Source organism: Nicotiana tabacum, chromosome 19 (genome assembly GCF_000715075.1).
Source record: "Nicotiana tabacum cultivar K326 chromosome 19, ASM71507v2, whole genome shotgun sequence".
Taxonomy (NCBI): Eukaryota; Viridiplantae; Streptophyta; class Magnoliopsida; order Solanales; family Solanaceae; genus Nicotiana; species Nicotiana tabacum.
This window is the reverse complement of record NC_134098.1, coordinates 151,510,015-151,532,573: the sequence shown is the minus strand read 5'-3', so window position 1 is coordinate 151,532,573 and position 22,559 is coordinate 151,510,015. Positions and strand designations below refer to the sequence as shown.

Sequence of the window (22,559 nt, the reverse complement as noted above, 5' to 3'; positions counted from 1 at the left end):
CTTCTTAGGATCCACCTTTATGCCTTCTGCGGATACAACATGCCCTAAAAAGGCAACTGAGTCTAACCAAAACTCAGATTTTGAAAATTTGGTATATAATTGATTATTCTTCAAAGTATGAAGTATACTCCGAAGATGCTGCTCATGCTCCTCTCGACTCCTGGAGTAAATCAAGATATCATCAATGAATACAACCACAAAAGAATCCAAATAGGGGTTGAACACCCGATTCATCAAATCCATAATTATTGCTTGGGCATTATCCCTCGCGTTCGCAGTGTACTAGGAGTTTACCTTCTGCGATCGCGTGCCTATCTTTGCGAACGCAAAGGGTAAAACTCACGGCTTACAATTTCCTCTTCACGATCACAGGAATGGCTTCGCGATCGCGAAGCATAATGCACCAGGTGACATCAGAAGCTAAAAACCAGATTTTCTAAGTTCAAAATCATCCCGTAGCCTATCCGAAACTCACCCGAGCCCTAGGGGTTCCAAACCAAACATGCATACAAGTCCTAAAACTTCATACGAACTTGCTCGCGTGATCAAATCGCTAAAATAACACCTAGGACTACGAATTGAACCCCAAATCGAATGAAATTTTCAAAAAAACTTTAAAACTTATACTTTCACAACCGGACGTCCGAATCACGTCAAATCAACTCCGTGTCTCTCCAAATTTGGCAGACAATTCATAAATATTATAGTGGACCTATATCGGGCTCCGAAAACCAAAATACAGATCCGGTGTCAATAAATCCAACATCAGTAACATCTTAAAAATTATTAAGCTTTCATACTTTTAATTTTTCATCAAAATTCCATATCTCGGGCTAAGGACCTCAGAATTCGATTCCGGGCATACGCCCAAGTCCCAAATCACGGTACAGACCTACCAAAATTGTCAAAATACTGATCCGAATCCGTTTGTTCAAAATATTGACCAAAGTCAACTCAGTTGAGTTTTAAAGCTCTATTTCATATTTTAACCCATTTTTCACATAAAAATCTTCAGGAAAATTTTACGGACTGTGCACGCAAGTCGAGGAATGATAAATAGTGCTTTTCGAGGTCTTAGAACACAGAATAACTTATTAAATTTAAAGATAATATTTTGGGTCATCACATATACTAGGGTTGTTCCAAATCGAACCAAAACCGTTATTGAACCGAACCGAAGGCTTATTGGCTTATTGGTAACATATTATCGGGGTAATGCATGGTGAACAGATTGAGATTTTATGATTTATGACTTAAACAGTTTGGGGACGGATTACTCAATTTTCTTATCGGATAAACCGTTAACCCGTTAAGAATTTTTATATTTATACTTTTACCCCAATGTATATAAAGTACTATTAAAACCTAAATGGCTAAATCCTTTCTAATTCTCAATAGAACTGTCGTATGTCCGTAGCTAATGGTATTGGCAGTCGTCTTTGGCTTCTAATCAGGAAAAGCTACTACAACTAACAAAGATTGTTTGAACTATGAATTTGGCGTTTGGTATTGATTGTTCAAAAATTTTCTATTTGGTTTAGCCGATAAACAGCCCGATAACTGTCCGATAATTGTCAATCTGATACCAATCCACCCGTTGTCTTATTGGATGGCTAGCGGATTAGTACATTTATAATCCGATAATCGATAAGCCGAACCGCTAAGCGTAATTATCCGCCCGATCCACCTGATAAACACCCCTAATTTATACCATGTAGGAACGGGCTCGGACAAAACTACCTTTTTCAAGCCAAAACAGAAAAAATTACTCTCAGAATTTTGTGCACGAGTGCCACCCCCATGCGTGGCGCTAGTGGGGAAGTTCAGAGAGCCGTTTATGACAGAAAATAGCACAAAGCACTGCCCCGCCCCGCCGCCCCGCCCCATGTGGTGCAAATGTGCATTTTTTACACAGTAAAATTGCTTCTTCGATTTTTGATATCCAGACTTGGTCCTTGACGCCCGAACACGATCCTGATTTAATCCTTTGGGCTTTTACTCAGACTTCAAAGCTCCAACTTGTTCGATTTAGCTCCATATTATCTTTTTAACTCAGAATCACTTCCTGCAAGGCATAAAATACATAATAAGTGCAATATACTGACATTTAAGCTAAAACACAAGTAAAATACAGTAATTGAAGTGCAAACTACGACTAAAACACGTGTTTCTAGTCTACCATCAACAACCCAAACTTAAACCATTGTTCGTCCTCGAGCAATCAAACTACACGTCACATAAAAATGACATTCTTATCAGACAACTTCCCTAATGCATCATGCCAAGAATATTTAAAGTAGACTAAGCACCATATCATAGCATCCTAGCCTCTAGACTCGACTCACACACGCCACGTATTTCAAAACCTACTCACTTACTATAACTTAGAGGCTAAAGACATTACCTTTTCTTGGCAAATCATGTACCCTCACACCAAAGATAGATAGTGGTTCCACACACACTAAAATTCCAAAATACATAGGAACTTAAGATAGAAAGAATTCACTCACTCTCAGAATTAAAATTCATATACCACAGAAGACACATCATATGCTTGTCCGTAGTGTAATACTCTACTAATTGAGCTCATTCAGTCAAGGATCAAGTAGGACTTTGATTGGTTATAATGTAGGCTGTGGGATGAGTAAGATACATTTGGATATAGTGACTACACCTTCCTGAGCACTTTAATATATATATTAGCGGTCTAAACCCCACACTTATGTTGAACCAAATCCCAACCTTCACACATAATAACATCAAGATCCCAATATTTTTAAGCACAGACAAGACGAGAACTACCACTAGCGAGGAATCATTTTTTTTTCTTTTCAAAGTTCTAATTTTTTTTCCAAGCAAACTCATTTTTTTTCTTTCAATTCCCTACAAGTGGATCTCACAATTTTTCAAACAATGCACCTTTCTCCTTTTCCAATAGTTTCACTCAAAAACCTGACCATCCATCAACTTAGCTTTTACAAGTTTATAGCAAATTCAAGTGCTCAAGAGAGGTAAAAAGTTCAAACATATAGTCAATTCAAACAAATGGGTCAGGCTTGTAGTGTGATTGCCAAAGAAAATAGGATGATAGACTCAAAGGGGCTAAATAGGATACACAATAATTAGGCGGGTCACGGACATATATCTGGCTCAACAAAGAAATGCCTATATCATTTCCTAGACTGAACGAGACTTTTATTTCGCTTTGCAAACACACAGGGCAAATTCTAGCCATCAACTGACATGTACAAAATATCAACAAAAAACCTCACACACATAGCACATAACTTACTTATGACCAGATCTATCCTGACTCTCTAGTCAAAGGAGTAGCAAAGTCAAAATCAAACAATTTAGAACACTTATACATGACTCAAGAACTGAGCTTAGGTGTCACAACTAAGGCACTTGCTAATCTCAAGGCACAACAAAGTCAAGAGCAGTTATCTCCATTTAACACCATCACAAGACTTCCTCATTCCTAACAAAAGAAAAGGCTAACTATACCTGATTCAAGCAAAACCCTTGAAAAAGAACAATGACACAAAACAAAACCAAGGAGAAATTGTTACACTACCTAAGAAAAATAAAAAATATATATCTTCGACTTTGATCCCTCAATAAGGCAGTCGAAGAAATCCATCATCGGGAAAAGTCATAATTTTTTTTTCCAATTAAAAAAAACAAAAACAAACATACATATTCATATTTACATCCCCTACCCCACACTTTGAATGGTGGCATGTCCCCATGACACACAAATAAAAAGCAAGAGGTAAAGAAAACTCCCCTGATTTATGTAGTCAGGGTCTGAATCGAAGACGGGATCTCCTTTGCACGCCCGACCCAGTGCACACATCCATGCTGAGAGCTTTTTTTCTGCCTTCTTTGGGTATACCCCACACTTATCCGTTTTACTCACTCCTAGTTACTCCTTTAGAGCCTCCCTTACTCCTTCCATCTTGAAGATCACCCTTTCTTCTCCCACTCTGAGCATAAGCTGCATGTCCTGAATGTTCAAAATTGCTCTGCCAGTAGCTAAGAAGGGTCTTCCTAAAATCAGAGGGACCTCCCTATTCTCCTCCATGTTCACCACAATGAAGTCCACATGGAACACAAATTTGTCCACCCGAACTAGCACATCTTCTACTATTCCTTCAGGTATGATTGTGGTCTGAACCGCCAGCTGCAAGGACACAGGTATCGACCTGATTTCTCCAATTTCTCCCTCTACTTTTCTGAAAATAAACAAAGACATAACATTAATAGAAGCACCTGAATCACACAAAGATTTTTCAAACTTAGTACTTCCTAAAGAGCAAGGTATAGTAAAACTCCCTGGATCTCCACACTTTGGAGGGAGCTTGTTTTGCAGAATGGCACCAAAATGCTCTGTGAGCTTGACAACCGATGTCTCTTCCACTTTCCGCTTTTTGGACAATATCAACTTAAAAAATTTAGCATAAGCTGGCATCTATGAAAGCATCTCTGTGAATGATTCACATGAACCTGCTTGAGCACTTCTAGAAAGCAACCCGAATTGTTTGTCCAGCTTCTCTCTTCTCTGCTTATGCGGGAAAGGTAGAGTAGGCATATATTTACTTACTTCAGTCTCCTCATTTTTTGCATTCTCATCTTTCTTCTTCTTCTAAGCTCTAGTCTTCCCCTTCTTCTTCGGACCATCATCTACCATCCCTGCACCTTCATGAATGTTGTCATTTTTCTGCTCCACCACAATCTCCACCTGTCTTTCAATCAACTCATCCTTTTGTTTTGCCCTGGGATCCTCCAATACGTGCACACTCCTCAAAGACACTGCATTTATTGTCTCTTTTGGATTTCTTTCAGTATCAGCAAAGAGAGTTCCTGGAACCCTCTCAGACAATAGTTCAGCTAGTTTCCTCACTTGTCTTTCCAAGCTTTGAATGCCTATGCCCTTATTCTTTTATAGCTGCGCCATGGGTTTCAAGCCTCTCATCTGTCTTAATAGTGAAGGCCTTCATCAGATCTTCAATGCTAGACTGATTAGACTAGGGAGGATGATATTGCTGCCTCTGCTGGTTTTGAAAATCTGGAGCTCCATGTCCCTGGGATCTGGAGTTATTTACTGCCATGTGTTTGCACTACCACCTGGTGAACTCCAAGAGAAACATGTGTGCCTCTGCTCCATAGAGTTAAAATTGTTACCACTTTGGTAGTTGCCTCTGTCAAAGCTCTCCACAACATTTACTACTTCAGCTGAAGCTTGGCACTCATGTGTAGGGTGTCCCATTCCATAAAAGTCACATGCTGCTTGCGTCTTACTCTGTAGCTTGGTCAATGTTAGCTTTCTTATCTCCTTGCCCAGGGTGTCTAGTTGGGCTTGCATTGATGTGTTAGAGTCTACCTGGTGAACCCCAACAAATTTTCTTCTGTCATTACTCTCAGCAGGCCATTGGTTAGCATCTTCAGAGAGCTCGTCAAGAATTGCAACAATCTCCTCAACAGTCTTCTTAATTAAAGGACCTCCAACTGCAATACTCAGAGTTCATCGTGAGGAAGGTGTCAGTCCATCCCAAAAGTCCTGGAGATGCATCCACAATTCAATCCCATTATGCTGACACTTTCTCGCTATCTTCTTGAATCTTTCCCAAGCCTCAAAATTCGTTTCAGTGTCCTTCTAGCAGAAGTTGTGAATTTCCCTTCTGAATTTTACTGTTTTTGCAGTTGAGAAGTATTTGTCAAGGAATTGTTTAGTCATATCTTCCTATGTCCTGATCGACCTAGTTGGTAAGCTACGAAGCCAGTGATTTGCATCATCCTTCAGTGAAAAAGAGAATGCCCTTAAGTAGACCGCATTTTTTGATCCATTGTACTGGAATATGTTCATGATTTCTTCCAAGTCCATCAAGTGAGTGTTAGGATCTTCATTCACCTTTCCTCTGAAGATACATTTGTTTTAGATGGTTTGAAGCAAGCCTTGCTTCAACTCAAAATTATTCGCTGCTACGGGTGGAGGTATGACACTGGACATCCCCTGATTGTAGATTGGTATGACATAATCACCCAATGCTCTACCAGGCCTGGATACCATATTTTCAAACTGGTCTTCAACCAAAGGTCGGTTTATATTGAATCTTCAAACCCCACCATCTTCGATAGTCTCATTAGCAACTCTATGGGCTACCTCAGCTGCTATTCGTGCAACTTCTTGTTGTGCTGCCTCTATTGCAACTAAATCTACTCCATCATCACCATTCTTAGCCATGTGTTCTTGGGTTGAAGGTTGACCCAAGATTTTTCTGGTGAATACTTTATCTTTCCTCAACTGTCGCAGACACTTTTTCACCTCTGGATTGTATGAAATCAATTCTTTTGATAAAGATCGAGTCATACACCAGAAGAGTTAACCTTTTGCCTGCATACAGAAAAGAACAACTGTGAAGAATAAAATAAAATAATTTCCTGAATTAGCACCAAAAACTATTTTGAACACTATTAATTGCCAATCCCCGGCAACGATGCCAAAATTTGACGAGCGCAAAACACAATGCGAAATTGATGCTCGCTAGCCAAATATCGTATAGTTTAATTATCGCCTCCACATGGATTAAATTAAAATAATGTTCAAGCAATTTCCGGCTTATTTTCAATTCATGATGATCAACACTTAATTTCGAGTGATTACTACTACAATTAACTACTAAATTAAGATTACTAATAATTAGACCTAATCACAGAGAAGAGAGTTGAACTAATGGGTTGTAACAATATGAGAATTAAGGGTTGCGACATGAAAGGTGTAAGATAGCTAATCGGGATCTAACTCTGTTTAAATTCACTTCTAATGTTCTAATGATTATCATGAATTCACACAATGATTAGTTCAATCGTGTAGTCAATATTCCTCTCTCAAGGTGAACTAATATAAGCACTGTGAAAATATGCAAGCATGCGTAAATGGATTAGTTTTCAGGAAAACGTCTCTCGAATATTTTTCTAACTTGATTTAATCAACAATTCAACAAGCTCTTTCGACTATTTAAGAGAATCAATGAGTTAAACCAAACAAAATAATGCAAAGATAATCACCAAAATATTTCTCTTCGATTAAATAAACCGGTGAATACAGTTGCAATAATTCAAAGCTCCATAAACGAATTCAAGCAAAGAACTAGAGTTAAAATCCACAAATATTTATCAAAATACTACATCCGTCAAATCGTAAGAGAAACTACTCAATAATCATGGAGGAAGTCATCACAGATATAATTAAAGAGTAAGAAAGCATCAATCTAACGTTAGAATCCAAACTCCCATATTGAATTGATGAAAAGATGATGAAATCTTGTATATTGTAGCCTCCAATGCTCTCCCAAAACTTCCAAGGTCAAAAGTCCCTTCAAAAACGTCTTTTTGATATATTTATATCATGTAGGAACGGGCCCGGACGAAACTACCCTTTCCAAGCCGAAACAGAAAATACTTTGAGAATTTTGTACATGGGCGTCGTGCCATGCGCCGCCCCATGCGGGGCGCTAGTGGGGAAGTTTAGAGAGCCGTTTCTAACAGACAACAACACAAAGCACTGTCGTGCCGTCCTATGCGGCGTGGATGTGCATTTTTTACAGAGTGAAATTGCTTCTTCGATTTTTGACATCCAGACTTAGTCCTCGACCCCCGAACGCGATCCCGATTTAATTCCCTGGGCTTTTACTCATACTTCAAAGCTCCAACTTGTTCGATTTAGCTCCAGATTATCTTTTTAACTTGGAATCACTTCCTGCTAGGCATAAAACACATAATAAGTGCAATACACTAACATTTAAGCTCGAACACAAGTAAAATATAGTAATTGGAGTGCAAACTACGACTAAAACACTGGTTTCTAGCCTACCATCACATCCTCAACCATAACCATACACTCACCCACATCAACTACCACCACCAACCACCCCATCACCATTAATAACCATAGCCGGTACCGCCCACCATTATAAACTACTACCACCCACCATTATAAACTACTACCACCCACCATCACTTTTCTCAATCACAACTACCACCACCATCACCCACCATTATTAACTATCATCGCCCAACACCACCACCACCCACCATTATTAACTATCACCACCTACCACCACCATCCTAAACCATAATCGTTATCGCTACCAATCACCAGTAGTTACTACTCAGAATATTGGATAAATTAGTATTTTATTTGAATTTAAGTTTATTAATTTTTAAATAAAGATAAATTCTATATATTCAGATGTTTAAAAAATAAACAGTGTTAATCATTTAATATTCAGATCTTAAAAAATATCTTAATATTCAAATGTATATTCAAATTCAGATATCTTAATTTTAATATATACACATGAGGTCTAAATCTTGATATTCAAATATGTATTCAGATTCACACGTCTTAATCTTAAAAAAAGCAAATGAGGTCTGAATTGAGCACTATATTATTTTTATGGTAACAGACCAATAGCATGTTTGGCCAAATTTCTAAGATTAATTTATTTTAAAAAGTAATTTTCTCAAAGTGATTTTAAAAAATACTTCTAGTGAGAAGCAATTTGTGTTTGAGTAATTAATTTATAAAAAGTACTTTTTAGCAGTAATTAGAATTTGACCAAATTTTTAAAAAATATTTGTAAGTGTATTTTTCTCAAAAATACTTTTGAAAAGAGCTAATTTTTTCTACTTCTCAAAAACTGCTTCCGCCTCTATTCAAAAGTACGTTTTTTCTTTTAAAAGTTTCACCAAACATCTTAACTTTGTGGAAAAAAATAATTTTGACCAAAAAAACTTTGGCCAATCAGTCTACAAGACTGGCCGACCTCTTTCCTTTTCAATCAAGTGACTTTTTCTTCTTGTACTTATGATTTTACGAAAATAAGTTAGATAGTTAAATGGAAGAGGAAAGCTCCACAAAAGCCTTTTTCTTTTACATTGTCCAAAAAGGTGAAAATGAAACCACCAGAAAGCTATGAAAAGTCAAGAAGACGAGCAGGCATTACTTCGTAGTCTTGTTCTTTCTTCTTTATAAATGTGGACATTGCATCTGGTTTACGGCCCAGATTAATTATGACAAGTTTATGTCATTTTTCTTAAAAACTTTTACCTATATCTAAGCAAAACAGATAGGTCACGAAAACGAGTATGTGGCAGCAAATAATCCTTGACCTTTGAAAATAGTACTGCTTATTTTTGTACTCTATTTAACAAAATCCTTGATATATAAAACACAACATATATAAAGCATGATTTATAGCATGTTTGGCCAACCATCTCAAAAGGTTAAAAGTATTTTTTTTTCCTCAAAAATATTTTTTTTCCTAACTTAAAGTATTTGGCCAAAATTTTTTGGGGAAAAAAATACTTTCGGGAAGAAGCAAAAGCAGTTTCTGAGAAGCAAAAAAAAAGTAGCTTCTTCCCAAAAGCAGAAGCAGACCCAGTTTTGACTTTCTTCTTACCAAAAATACCCTTAACAAAATATAGTATATACCAAAATAACCGTTAAACCTAATACTTAGGATATTAATGTATAAATATTTTTTATTATTTTTAGAATAACTTTCTAATGTATAGTGACTTTAGGGGTGAATGCTTTTATATTTGTTGAATAATTTTTAATATATTTAACTTATATTAAAAGAATTAAGTACTTTTAAATTTTATTTTCATATTTTACTTAAATAAAATAAAAAGATTTAATTATTGCCTGTAATAACAAATTTTTAAGATTATTTATTTATTTATAATATTAACTATTAAGTAAATCTATTCATGTCCTTATTCGTAATTTGATACTTAAAAGCACTTTCTGAAAAGCTTGGCCAAACACAAATTATTGCTCAAAAGTACTTTTCAGAGTGATTAGCCAAACACAAACTGCTTCTCTCCAAAAGTACTTTTTTCAAAAATACTTTTGAAAAAAATACTTTTCCAAATAAGCTTATTTCTCCAGCTTTGCCAAACAGGCTATTAGTCATGGATATATAAAATTTGACGGGACGTTCCATTTGAGATAAATAAAGTAAGAAAAAAATTTCACCCGTAAAAATATACTGGCTTTATTGTTGTTGACATAAAGTAAGAAAAACATTTATGAAGTGTGTTTATTATGGCACAAAATACTTTTCTAAAAAGATTTTTCATGATGAATCATTTTTTTTTGCCGAAAAGTATTTTCCATGCCAAGAGGAAAAAGAACGACATATAAATATCCAATTTTTACCATATGTCACATATTTTTTTATCCAATGGGCAGTCACGCTCACTCATGAGATTTAAAAATAATCTCCAAAATTAAAATACTTTCTGGAAATTTCTTTTTTCTCCCTCTGAAAACGCACCTGAATTCCAAAATTAAAGGAAATGTTCCCTCTTTTTGTTTTTATCCCCAAAACCATTTTACAAATGTTATCTTAGGAACCCTCGGGTTTCATAGTTGGTTTTGAGGGTGGTATCATTCATATGGATGGATGACCTATAATCGAATTACCTTCAATACTTTTTTTGTTGAGCTTGTCGCACAGGGTTTGTCTAGTGCGATTTATATTCTGTGTGATTTGCAAGCTATTACACATGAGAGATTTACCCGGTGCGTACAAAGTACTCACCCGAAAGGCACAGGTTATAACGACTGCGGGTTCCCTCTTGCCAAAAAAAAAAAAATGTTATCTTAGGAAACGAAAAAATAGAAAAGAAGAGCTGGAAATAAGGGTGACAAATTGACAGTTACTCCAGCGAAGCTCTGCCTCGCAAATTCGAAGAAATTAGCGACACGTGGCAGCAGCATCTCCACCAGCTTAACGGTATCAAGACCAAACGCAAATATGTATATTCATCAAAATAGTAGATGAATTATTTAATACTAAGAGACGCATAGCATGCAATTACGCATATATCAATAAGCACAGAGATTTCAGTGTAAGAGAGAGACAGAGGTAAAATGGGGAGGAAAGAAGAGATTAATGGAGTGACGAGAATAGAGGGAGGAGTAGTGGTGGTTGACCCAAAGCCCCAAAATGGACTAACTGCTAAAGCCATAGATTTGTTAGAACGGGTGATGGCGAAGCTGATGCACGACTCCAGTAAGCCACTTCCCTTTCTTCAAGGAAATTATGCACCCACTGATGATGAAACTCCTCCTTTTAAGAACCTCCCTGTTAAAGGCCATCTTCCGGTCAGTTCACTTATTCCACGAGACACTTTTCCATATTCCACCTCCTTCTGTTTAGTTACACTGTTACGTACTTTGCAAACTACTTTAAGCAATTTTCGGAATTAAATCTGGTATAAAATTGTTACGTATGCAGTTTAAAGTCAGAAAAATTCTGTTTGATTGGGCATAAAATTTAAGAAAGTTTGTGGTCTAAAATAGGCTATATACATTTGTGTGACTATTTAAATCATCTCATTGAGAGTAACATAGAAATTAAATTATTTCTAAATATAAAAATGTGACATTCTTTCTGATACAGACTAAAAAGAAAAGTGTGCCGTATAAATTAGGACTAGTAAATACTAAATAGTTTGAAATTACTACTGTAATTTATTTGATCGGGTATCTGTGACAACGGGAACTGTGAAACAAAGTAGCTGAAATGCTTATCTTATTGAACTAATGAAAATTTATTCATAAAACAATAGATGGCAGGGAAAGATCAATGGTCTTGTTGAGGGATTTCAAAATGATAAATTCCTAATAAAAGTTATTAGTAGTTGTAACTGTGAGCTGCTCATAGAAAATAGGTAAATATAGAAAATCCAAAAATTGGAAGGAAGTAAAGGGCAGCCCGGTGTACAAAGTATTCCCGCATTCACAAAGGGTCGGAGAATGGACGTATCCCAAGATGTGTGATGTAAGTAGCTTATTCTGATGCAAGGATCAATGGCTGATTCCACAGCTCAAACCCGTGACTTATAGGTACTTGACCGTTGCTCCGAGGCTTCCCTTCAAAAATTGGAAGGAAGAGATTATAAAAATTTGTTGTCGTGAAGTTTATGATAAAGAGGGAACTGCTTTAATTTAGAGTTCCATCTTTCTAGGAGGTGATTACTTAACACTTTTAGCTAGTGAAATCGTGGAACAATATTCTATAATATGTGACTATGTTGTTAGTGAAGATTTAAGTGGCATCCGACTGTAATGGAAATTTAAGATTCTTAAAACGGCAAAGGGCCAAATATACCTCTCTGCTTTCGAAAATGGTCTAAGAATATACCTCGTTATATTATTGGGTTATCTATACCTTTGCAGTCATACTTTTGTTCATACCCCTCATTTAGACGGAGGGACACGTGTCATCGTCCTGTTGGTCAATTCTAAATATCACTTAATTAATTAAAAAGACTCATTACTCATACACGAAAAATATTATTTTTTTTTTGTAAAAACTGAAAAAAATTACAAAAAAACTGCCTTAGAAAAAACTGAAAAATATTTTTGTAAAAACTGAAAAACAAAAAGCTGAAAATCAATTTTCTAAAGTATTTTTTTTGTAAAAATTGGAAAAAGCTGAAATATTTTTTTACTAAAAACTGAAAAAAAATATATTTGTTTTTTCAGTTTTTACAAAAATATTGCTTTAAAAAATTGCTTTTTAGTTTTTTTTTTCCAGTTTTTACAAAAATATTGTTTTAGAAAATATTTTTCAGCTTTTTTTAAAGCAGTTTTTTTTTTTGTAAAAACTGGAAGAAAAATCAGTTTTTAGTAAAAAATATTTCAGTTTTTTCCAGTTTTTACAAAAAAAATTGCTTTAGAAAATTGATTTTCAGCTTTTTTTAATAGTTTTTACAAAAATATTGTGTTAAAAAATATTTTTCAGTTTTTTCTAAGGCAGCTTTTTTGTAAAAACTGAAAAAAAACAATTTCCTTTTTTTTTCAGTTTTTAGTAAAAATAATTTCAGTTTTTTCAGTTTTTACAAAAAAAAAATTATTTTTCGTGTATGAGTAATGAATCTTTTTAATTAATTAAGAGATATTTAGAATTGACTAACATGACGATGACACGTGTCTCTCCATTTAAATGAGGGGTATATTTGAACTCAAAGTATGACTGTAGGGTATAGATAATCCAATAGTATAACGAGGAGTATTTTTAGACTATTTTCGAAAGTAGAGGAGTTATATTTAGCCTTTGACGTTCTTAGAATATATAATAGGATATCATCGTTAAGATAAACCAAGTATGTTTTCACCATTTAGAAAAACAAGTTTGTTGAAGTTAACTTATAGCAGAGTGTAATAGACTCTCGGTTACTACATAGTAGCAGAATATGCATCTTTGCTCGAAGAGCTTGTTGAAACTGAGCTTTGTAACTGTATTCTCAAAGTGTGCTTTTGAGAGGCCAATTCATGACCCATTTGTTCATAATAAGGACCAAGAATGCAACCTAACATGATTGTAAATATGAGAGTATGTGACATGCCAAGAACTTCAGCTGTAGCAATGAATCAACTGATTATTGTCAGCTCTGAAGGGTGAAAAAATAAGATGAATAACAAAGGGTTTTACTTCATACAAATACTAATCAGTTGATATTTCATCCTTTGGTTATTTCTGCACTTCCATTTGTCCCCATAATTCTTTCAGGTTTGCATTATGAAAACCGATTGGGGTGAACAGATTATTGTTTCCTTAATCTCTAGTATAAAGGAGAACATATCTGAAACAACTTTAGTTCTTAAGATCTTCCTTTTATGATGGCTTAATCTAGTCGTCTTCACAGAAATCTAATAATCCATGATGAACTTTGCATGATAGGAGTGCCTAAATGGTGAGTTTGTCAGGGTTGGTCCAAATCCAAAATTTGCTCCAGTTGCTGGATATCATTGGTATTTTCTTTGCTTCATAACCTATTTCCATCACTGTCTTTTTGTTCCTTCTCTTCTTCCCCTTTCCTATTCCAAAACAAATACAATCTTTGAGGTTACATAATAAAAGAATTCGTCGTTCTTGTTCATTGACATATATATTATATTCTTCTGCGCTCTTTGCTTGTAAAGAGATTCAGTAGAAAAATTGCTAGTTCTGAGACTCATCCTTGCTTTTTCTCTGTGCAGGTTTGACGGTGATGGGTACATCTTTTGCAGTCTTGACTTTTCACTTTAGCGTACATAGTAAATTGTCACAAATCATTTTGGAAAAGAAGTGCCACTAGTATTCTACTCTTTCACTCGTTTTGAGCAAGATCAATGTCTTAATTTTGTCTGAAACTGGATTAGATTATTGCATTTCATGTGATTAATCTGCTACCTGGTATTATTTAATGAGGCAAGGAATTCACACTTGATAATCTTTTAATGTTTGAAGAACTCATTCATGTTGTTTTACTCTTTTCTTAACTGATAACTTCATATGGTTTGTCGACCTTGTGTATTGCTCTTCAAAAAATTTGGCTCAATAATACTGTGTCATTTTAACAAGAGTCAGGTATGGTATACAGAGGGAGATGCTTGTTGCTAGGGATTCCGAATAAAAATGATTGATGATTGGTTCATTTCTTAATATCAGGGCCAGCTTTGTTCATTATCTTGTCTATCTACTCTCTCGTCTAATTAAGAGACAGCATACCGTGAAAACATTTATTTCGTGAATCGTCTTATGATGCAGCATTAGTCATGCTTTATTAGTTCAAGTTGCTTGTTTGCCCTTTTCCAGTGACAACAAAATATGTTTGGTGTATCTATATTTCTATGTTTCATGCTGCTTTTGATATGTGGAGGAGACATGTTGAATGTGAAGGAAAATATCCTTGTTATTGTATGACATCGAAGAAAACTATTACCTTGATTAACTTTATTTTTCCTTCAGCATGATTCATGGCTTGCACATTAAGGATGGAAAAGCAACATACGTCTCACGTTTTGTGAGGACATCTCGTCTAAAGCAAGAAGAGTTCTTTGGAGGAGCTAAGTTTATGAAGGTGTACATTTGTTTTGAAGTTCTTACTCTCAAATTTCCTTGTCTTGTTAATCTTTTATTCTGTGTAACTTCAAACAATATACATTTGAAGTTTATTGAACTTAATGTAATCTTCTTTCTGTTTTTTTTTTTTAATGAAACCATTTAGCTGCTCTCGCATGATTAAGGATCCTTTATCTAGAAAACTAGCATAAAGTTTTCACTAAGTATTTGGAAAATCAACATGTGACATTCTGTTGTTGTATGACATACTCTGTTATCCTCATCTTATCGAATAAGGACTATTACCAAAAGTAGGGAAAGGGAAGAAAAGGAAGATATAGAATACTGGATGAGAATGTAACAGTTCAAGCATGTAAACAATGTTGTGAAGGAATAATGAAGAAATTTTACTTCTTTTGGGACTCGATTGACGGAGAATGTAAAGACTTTGGTAATCTTTTCAATATGAGCAACAAAACTAGAAAAATTAAAATTGCCAAAATTAAATGTTGGAAACTTTCCTTGGTGTGCTGAACAGTGACACTACCAAAATTTTTATGTTGGTGAGTATCAATTATTGTTGTGCTTTATTACTCTACAAGTTTTGAAAGCAATTTTTACAAAAATAAAGTTCCTGTTAGACAATCAGAAAGCAAAGTAGATATATCGGGGGAAGAGAAGCTGGTTGAAATTTGATGATTATTGAGACTGCTCTCCCAGATAAAAGGATCATTATTTGTATACTCAGCTTTAGCAGATGGAATGATTGGAAAGAGACAACTTTCGGCATTTTTGTCTTCATATTAGTACTATGGTAATTTTGCAATTAAAATGATTTTCCACTGAAATGACCTACTCATAGTTCTTGGTCTGCTTGTTCTTAATTTAACCTGTTATGAGTAAAAAAAACCATACAGAATGGTTCTGAATATCCAATCACTTACCTGGATTCACCTCATAGCTAGCTACTTTCTGATGTTAGATGCATTCTTATTCAATGTTAAATAATGAACTTTATTGTCCTCGACTTGATACTCTGTCAAGCCGCCATTTCTTTGTATATTAGTTAGTCTTTACAACTCCATTTGCAGATTGGAGATCTTAAAGGACTGTTCGGGTTGTTCTCAGTATACATTTACATGCTCAGGGAAAAGCTGAAAGTTTTGGACACTTCTTATGGAAATGGCACAGGTAGGTCAGCGAAGTTTGAGGTTGTATGATGTTGTTATCTTGCTGGTTAGCTTTGCAACAACATTTTTGTTATGAAGGAACTGAATCTCTTGAAGAATGATATGCATAGATGTGTATTTTCTTGTATGCCTGTCTGAGACTTAGGAAGAGGAAATGAGCTTTTTTCACCTTCTTTCAGCTAATACAGCTATGATATATCACCACGGGAAGCTTTTGGCTCTTCATGAGGGTGATAAACCATGTAAGTCTCTTCTCCATTTGATCTATTAACTGAGAAATTTAAGCTATCTATATTCTAATTGCTTGCTAGCCTGAATATGTTGTTAATGGTTCTTTGACATCTTATAGTTAATCACTTTTTTCCATTTATATTGTAACCTTGTAAGTCTCAGAAATTATTTTATATGTATTCAAACTGCCAAACAATGATTTGATTGTTTTTTATTGGCAACTTAAAATTGTTATTTGTTATTTTTGATTGTTTTCCTTCTTCATATTGGCAAAATGAAAATTCCGTTCACAGATGTTGTTAAAGTTCTGGAGGATGGAGACCTTCAAACTCTTGGCATGCTGGATTATGATAAAAGGTTGCAACATTCCTTTACTGCTCACCCGAAGGTTGACCCTGTAACTGGTAAGAGAACTGCCTACAAATTATGCAAAATAAATAGGACATTATTGTTGCTTCCAATCCTTTAATCATAGAGAATGCTATGCTAAACTTTTAAGAAACAGAAAAACGATCAACTGTGGGTATCACTCATCATTCCCCTGTATCCCTTCCATTTCATATGCTGGCTTCCTCCATTTGATGCTATTACTGTGTCAGCTGCATTTTGTTCAAGCGTACGAGAAACCAAATATGAATGTAAAATAAAGCTTGATGATTTATTTATTCCTATATTATTTTGGAATTCTTTTGGATAGGAAATATAGTTTGACTTGGAAATATTTGCATACAGGGGAAATGTTTACCTTTGGATACTCGCAGACACCACCTTACGCTACATATAGAGTCATATCCAAGGATGGTGTCATGCAAGATCCTGTTCCAATAACTATACCAGCATCTGTTATGATGCATGATTTTGCTATTACTGAAAATTATTCAATTATGATGGATCTTCCGTTGTACTTCAAACCAAAGGTTTGCCACCTTTACAGCTTCTTTCTATTAATTTATATTATGGAGAGTAGCTTTACTCTCCTGATACCACTTGAAATTTTCCTCGTACGTTCTTAGTCAAAATTAATTATGAAGGGAGTTCAGCTGATTAATGAGTTATGTATTTTTAGGAAATGGTGAAAAATAAAAAGCTGGCATACAGCTTTGACCCCACAAAGAAGGCTCGCTTTGGAATTCTTCCACGCTATGCAAAGAATGAATCCCTAATCAAGTGGTTCGAGCTTCCTAACTGCTTCATATTCCACAATGGTATGAAATTTTGAAATCTCAATTTTTTTTTTCCGGTTTTTATATCTGAAATATTGGAAGTTCATGTCCCTTGAGTTCCCCTTGATTGGAAAACTGAACAGACTCTAGCCAGGATTTAAATTTATATAATTGTTCAGTTCAATTGACTTTTGTAAGGAGCAAGTTTCACTTCAATTGATAATCCCTATTATGGAATATCTCCACTAAACTGGTTACAGAATTTTTTTTATCATGTAGAGCAGGTTTATTTCCAATGAAGTTTTTCACTTTGTGCTTTGCTCTTTCAGCCAAAATCCGCATGTTTTCCACAGTTGTTGGATGGTTAGATAATATCTGCAGGATATTCGTAACTCTTAATGATGATAAATCTAGTCCGAAATTAACTTCATTAAGATTTGAGTGAGAAAGCCAAAAAAAAATAAAAAAAAATGGAAATGCATCTTTTGGCTATGCCTAAGAAGTAAGCCTTTGATTGAAATCATGGCTTGGTATGTGCTACTGGCCTGTTACGAGTGCATAATATAGACATTACAACTTCTCTTATTTTTCTTGGCAATAGCTTCTTGCAAATCTTATTGTGCTTGCTCACTTCACTTCACTCAAACTGGCATGTGGCCACAATTAATTTCTGTGAGATAGCCTTTCACTGATACTATGCTGGCCTGCTGGGACTTGGGATAAGAAGAAAACTGAGAATTAACCCATAAGCAACTTACGGTATAAGTGAAACTTATAAAGGAACGGATTAATCTGCATACAACTGTTCTCCTGAGAGAAGTCGCTCGAGTAGGTTTTTAATTAATTCCTTTGGTGGAAATGGAATTTGAGTACCTTAATAGAAATTTCCCCTTTGCTAAAGTACCAAACTGAAAGAAAGATAGAAGGTGATTCACCAAGATTGTAGTGTCTCTAGTCTTGATGTTTGACCTTGGACATCTTTCCATAGCGACGTAGGTGGATACCTTAAAACGCCTCATGCTGGGTCTACGCTGCACAAATCGACGTAATTCCCCATTCATCCGAAATAGTATTTTAGTAAAGAAAAGCATTCTGGGCTGACTACTACATGCCCATCTAGTGCAGTGGCTTTGAAGCAAGTTACCTTGACCATCTTTCGAAGTTCTAAATAATTTACTGATTTAAGGCTGTAAGGGCGGACTGCTCTACATTCAGCCACACCACAGTGACCCCGAAACGATCTTCTTCTAGTTGTGGGATGAAATTCGACAGCCAATTGCTGGCTCTGAATAACCAGAAAACAGATTTCTACAAAGCAACCGAGAACATAGCCACCAACCTGCGGAGTTCATTAAACCCGCTTCCTGATATACTTCTATACAGCTTTGAAGAGATGGATACAATTTGTACTCAATGTAGATGGTTTGCACTTCTCAGATCGTCTCATCAGACATAATGACTGCCTGGCTTTATGTAACTTCTGTTATAGACTGCAAAAACACAAAAATGTTATTAGCACCATTCATAAACTTCAACAAGTCACAAGATATAAATGCCAAAGTCTTACGAACCGATCTAAACTGAGTTTTGTTTGATTGCTTTACCAGCCAATGCTTGGGAGGAGGGAGATGATGTGGTCTTGATCACTTGCCGTCTGCAGAATCCAGATCTAGATGCGATTAATGGAACTGAAAAAGAACAACAGCGTGACGGTTTCACAAATGAGCTGTAGGGAAACTGTAACCTCATGATCTTAATTAACTTTAATATCTTTGAATGTTCTTGATTTTAGTCGTAATTGTCAGGTATGAGATGAGATTCAATATAAAGACCGGTCTAGCATCACAGAAGAAACTGTCAGAGTCTGCTGTTGATTTTCCACGGGTCAACGAGAACTACACTGGAAGGTCAGCTGTTAAAACATTTTCAGTTTAATTCTGAAATTCCTACACTACATAAAATATCCAGGATGTGGGTTAATGGATGTTAAAGTGCTGCATAGGAACACCTTCAACTGCTGGCGATCTTTCTTGCTTCATCTTTTTTTCATAGTGTTGAGAGAATGCTTGCCTTAATTTTAGTGATTTGATCATCTCATTTTCATTTCTTATCATGTCTGCCTAGAGGTTTGATTAGATAATCTTCCTTATGCCGTCATAATGATAGTAACTTTTGCAAACTTTAGGAAGCAACGCTATGTATATGGAACCATTTTAAACCACATGGCCAAGATCACAGGAATTGTCAAATTTGATTTGCATGCGGAACCAGAGACTGGAAAAACAAAGCTCGAAGTCGGTGGTAACGTTCTTGGAATCTTCGACCTTGGACCTGGAAGATTTGGCTCAGAGGCAATATTTGTTCCCCGTCAGCCTGGGACAGAATGTGAAGAGGATGATGGGTACTTGATATTGTTCGTACATGATGAGAACACTGGGTACCTCATCTACCTCTCTCTTTCGTTGCATAAACAAAATACACAACTATTATAACTTGGACCTTTTCTATGTGAGACCAAAAGATAGAGATTTTGAGTGTCTCTAGGTTGAATTTACTGTTTTAAATCAAGAATAAAGTGGGAAAGGAAATGTAGATTTCATCTCAAAGTTTTCTGCTTCAAGCCAAGTATTAAGTAAAAGAGCACAATAATGCAACTTGCCTCACAATTATGATTTAAAGATTGTGGCATGTCCTGGAAATCTTTAAGATGCCGTGTTAGGCAACCTCCTGCTGAAAGTTTTCCAAAATTTTCACAAATCCTATCAAAATAAAAGAAAGTCCCGTTCAATCAGTCAAACACACGGCAATGTCGAACTAGTCTTCTGTATATTCCTCTCTATTTGGGTCCACTTTATTGCAAAACTGGCAAGTTGTCTATAAAGCAATTATGGGTTCTCTGCATTCCTACTCGGACATAATATAAGATTAGCATAAGCCTAAAATGGTTCTCTGTTATTCTCGTAATTTCCTTAAGATACAAATACTCAGAGAGGAGAATTCTCCATTGAAGAAAATCTCAGTCCTAAATAGGTGAATGACCAATGTAATGCCTTCCCTTTCAGGGGAGCAATTGTGACTTCAAAGTTCATTATTTTGTGCCAGAAACTTGAGATATTCTCTGACCAATTCCATTATCTGGTTCATTATGCAGAAAGTCATCAGTGAACGTAATTGATGCTAAAACAATGTCAGCCGAACCTGTGGCAGTTGTTGAATTACCCAAAAGAGTTCCATATGGATTCCATGCCTTCTTTGTCACAGAGGTGAGTTAACATAACGGGTGTGTTTGGTATAACCTAGAAAATATTTTCTTGGAAAACAAGTAGTAATTTTATTCATTTTCCGGTGTTTGGTATGCGTAAACTTCCAAACACATAAACCTCCAAACTCATAACTTTGTAACTTGTAAAATTTCGAACATGTAAACCGAAAGATGAAGAAACTAAAATTGAAAATATATAAAAAAAATATTTTTTTTCGGTGGAGGGGGTAGGGGCGGGGTGCAGAAAAACGAAAAAACAGAAATTTGAAATTACAAAAAAAAAAAGGGTAAAAAAAAAGCTTTTTTTTGTACGGGGTGGGGGTGCAGAAAAACTAAAAAACATAAATTTAAAATTACAAAAAAAAAAGTAAAAAAAAAAAATTGTGCGGGGGTTGGGGTGGGTGGTGCAGAAAAACGAAAAAACAGAAATTTGATGCGGGAAAAAATCTTTTTAAAGGGCATCTAAAAAAAAACTGAAATTTGAAAAAACAAAAGTCTTTTATGAGAGAGGGGGTGGGGTGGGTAGGCATGGGATGGGGTTAGGGGGGTGTGGGGTGGGTTGGTGAAGGTTGAGAAGGAGTTTTGGAAAATATTTTCCTAAGGAAAACATTTCCCTCCAATAAGAGGAAAATGAGCTCATAAGAAAAATATTTTCCAAAATATTTAAACCAACCAAACATGGGAAAATTGGAAAACATTTTCCGTCTTTCGTACCAAACACACCCAACATTCTTTGACATTTTCTGTTGATTGTTGGTTAATTTTTTCTATGTAGGATAAAGTGACCTTAGCTTTTGATCCGGGTGGTGTCCTACCTAGATTTGCAGTTTTCTTTATTCACTAGCCTTGCTTAAACTAGGATTTGGCTAAGTTAAGATTTTTGCTGATAAATAGTTGCTAAAAGTTTTTTTTAGTTATTACCATGATTAATTTGTTAGTATGTATTAATTGTAGACTTACAATTTGCTGCTTCTGAGGACCCTCATGGCAGCAAATTCTAGTAGTTTTGACTCTCTTTTTACTTGTTCTCATTCTTACATTTTGGTCTATACTCGGTCCCATTATCTCAATTCATCATACTTTGTACAGGAACAAATACTAGAGCAAGCCAAACTGTGAGAAATACTTGTGAGGAGTGGATCAAGCAAGCCAGACTTCCGGCAACATGCAGCTCTATTCTCAGTTGTCGTCATCAATTCTGTGATTTATGTAACTATATTCATACTACCTGTTATAAGCATGTGGCTACTGGTGACTAGAACATAATAAATGTATGTCAAGTTTTCTGGAGGTATACATGTATCTACACTCATTTTATACACATAAGAATGGAATTGTTAAACTTCAAAAATACACATTTCCTTCCAGAACTGGTATCATTGATGTCTGAAGATTAAACAAATTAACCTAAAATAGAGTCCAAAAGAAAAGGCCAGAATATAAAGAGGGACAACTGAACTATGCGTTCATTTTTTACAGCAGCAGGCTGCAGTGCAATGTTAGAAAGCCAAATAAAGCTGCAGCTATAGCTGCTAGCAGAATGTACCAGAATTTCTCATTCAATATGTTTGGGAGAATATAGTTTCCTCTTTATTACACTCCCATATCCTTTCTTCCGTACATTATCAATGAAAACAAAAACTGAGTGCTTATTCTAATCACAGAGTTGTCTTGTATGTTGGTTGCTATCTAGTCTCCTAGTTTCAATGGTTAATAAATCACTTTTTAAATAAAAATTACAAAATTCCTTTCATGTCCTTATTAGAGAATAGGGTGTTAATTAGAAATTAAGACATATATTAGG

The 22,559-nt window shown here is 35.4% G+C and overlaps 1 protein-coding gene across 15 annotated transcripts in view; it reads left to right on the top strand.

Moving 5' to 3' along the window:
• The window catches only part of LOC107817468 (carotenoid 9,10(9',10')-cleavage dioxygenase 1-like), a 29,462-nt gene extending 7,356 nt beyond the window's left edge, over positions 1-22,106 (top strand). Inside the window, exons 1-14 of one of the 15 annotated variants that reach the window (XM_016643300.2) lie at positions 10,802-11,182; positions 13,767-13,837; positions 14,066-14,162; positions 14,817-14,928; positions 16,001-16,100; positions 16,279-16,341; positions 16,624-16,734; positions 17,063-17,247; positions 17,397-17,535; positions 19,101-19,221; positions 19,299-19,400; positions 19,679-19,930; positions 20,645-20,756; positions 21,845-22,106. In XM_016643300.2, the coding sequence (XP_016498786.1) occupies positions 13,777-13,837; positions 14,066-14,162; positions 14,817-14,928; positions 16,001-16,100; positions 16,279-16,341; positions 16,624-16,734; positions 17,063-17,247; positions 17,397-17,535; positions 19,101-19,221; positions 19,299-19,400; positions 19,679-19,930; positions 20,645-20,756; positions 21,845-21,874 (1,485 nt within the window). In that variant the 5' untranslated portion in view covers positions 10,802-11,182; positions 13,767-13,776 and the 3' untranslated portion in view covers positions 21,875-22,106. Of the gene's footprint in view, positions 1-10,744; positions 11,183-13,766; positions 13,849-14,065; positions 14,163-14,816; positions 14,929-16,000; positions 16,101-16,278; positions 16,342-16,623; positions 16,735-17,062; positions 17,248-17,396; positions 17,536-19,100; positions 19,222-19,298; positions 19,401-19,678; positions 20,524-20,644; positions 20,757-21,844 lie in introns of those variants that run through there. The other 14 variants (NM_001325999.1, XR_012702648.1, XR_012702650.1 and 11 more) reach the window with 14 other exon arrangements.
• Positions 22,107-22,559: the final 453 nt, after the last annotated feature.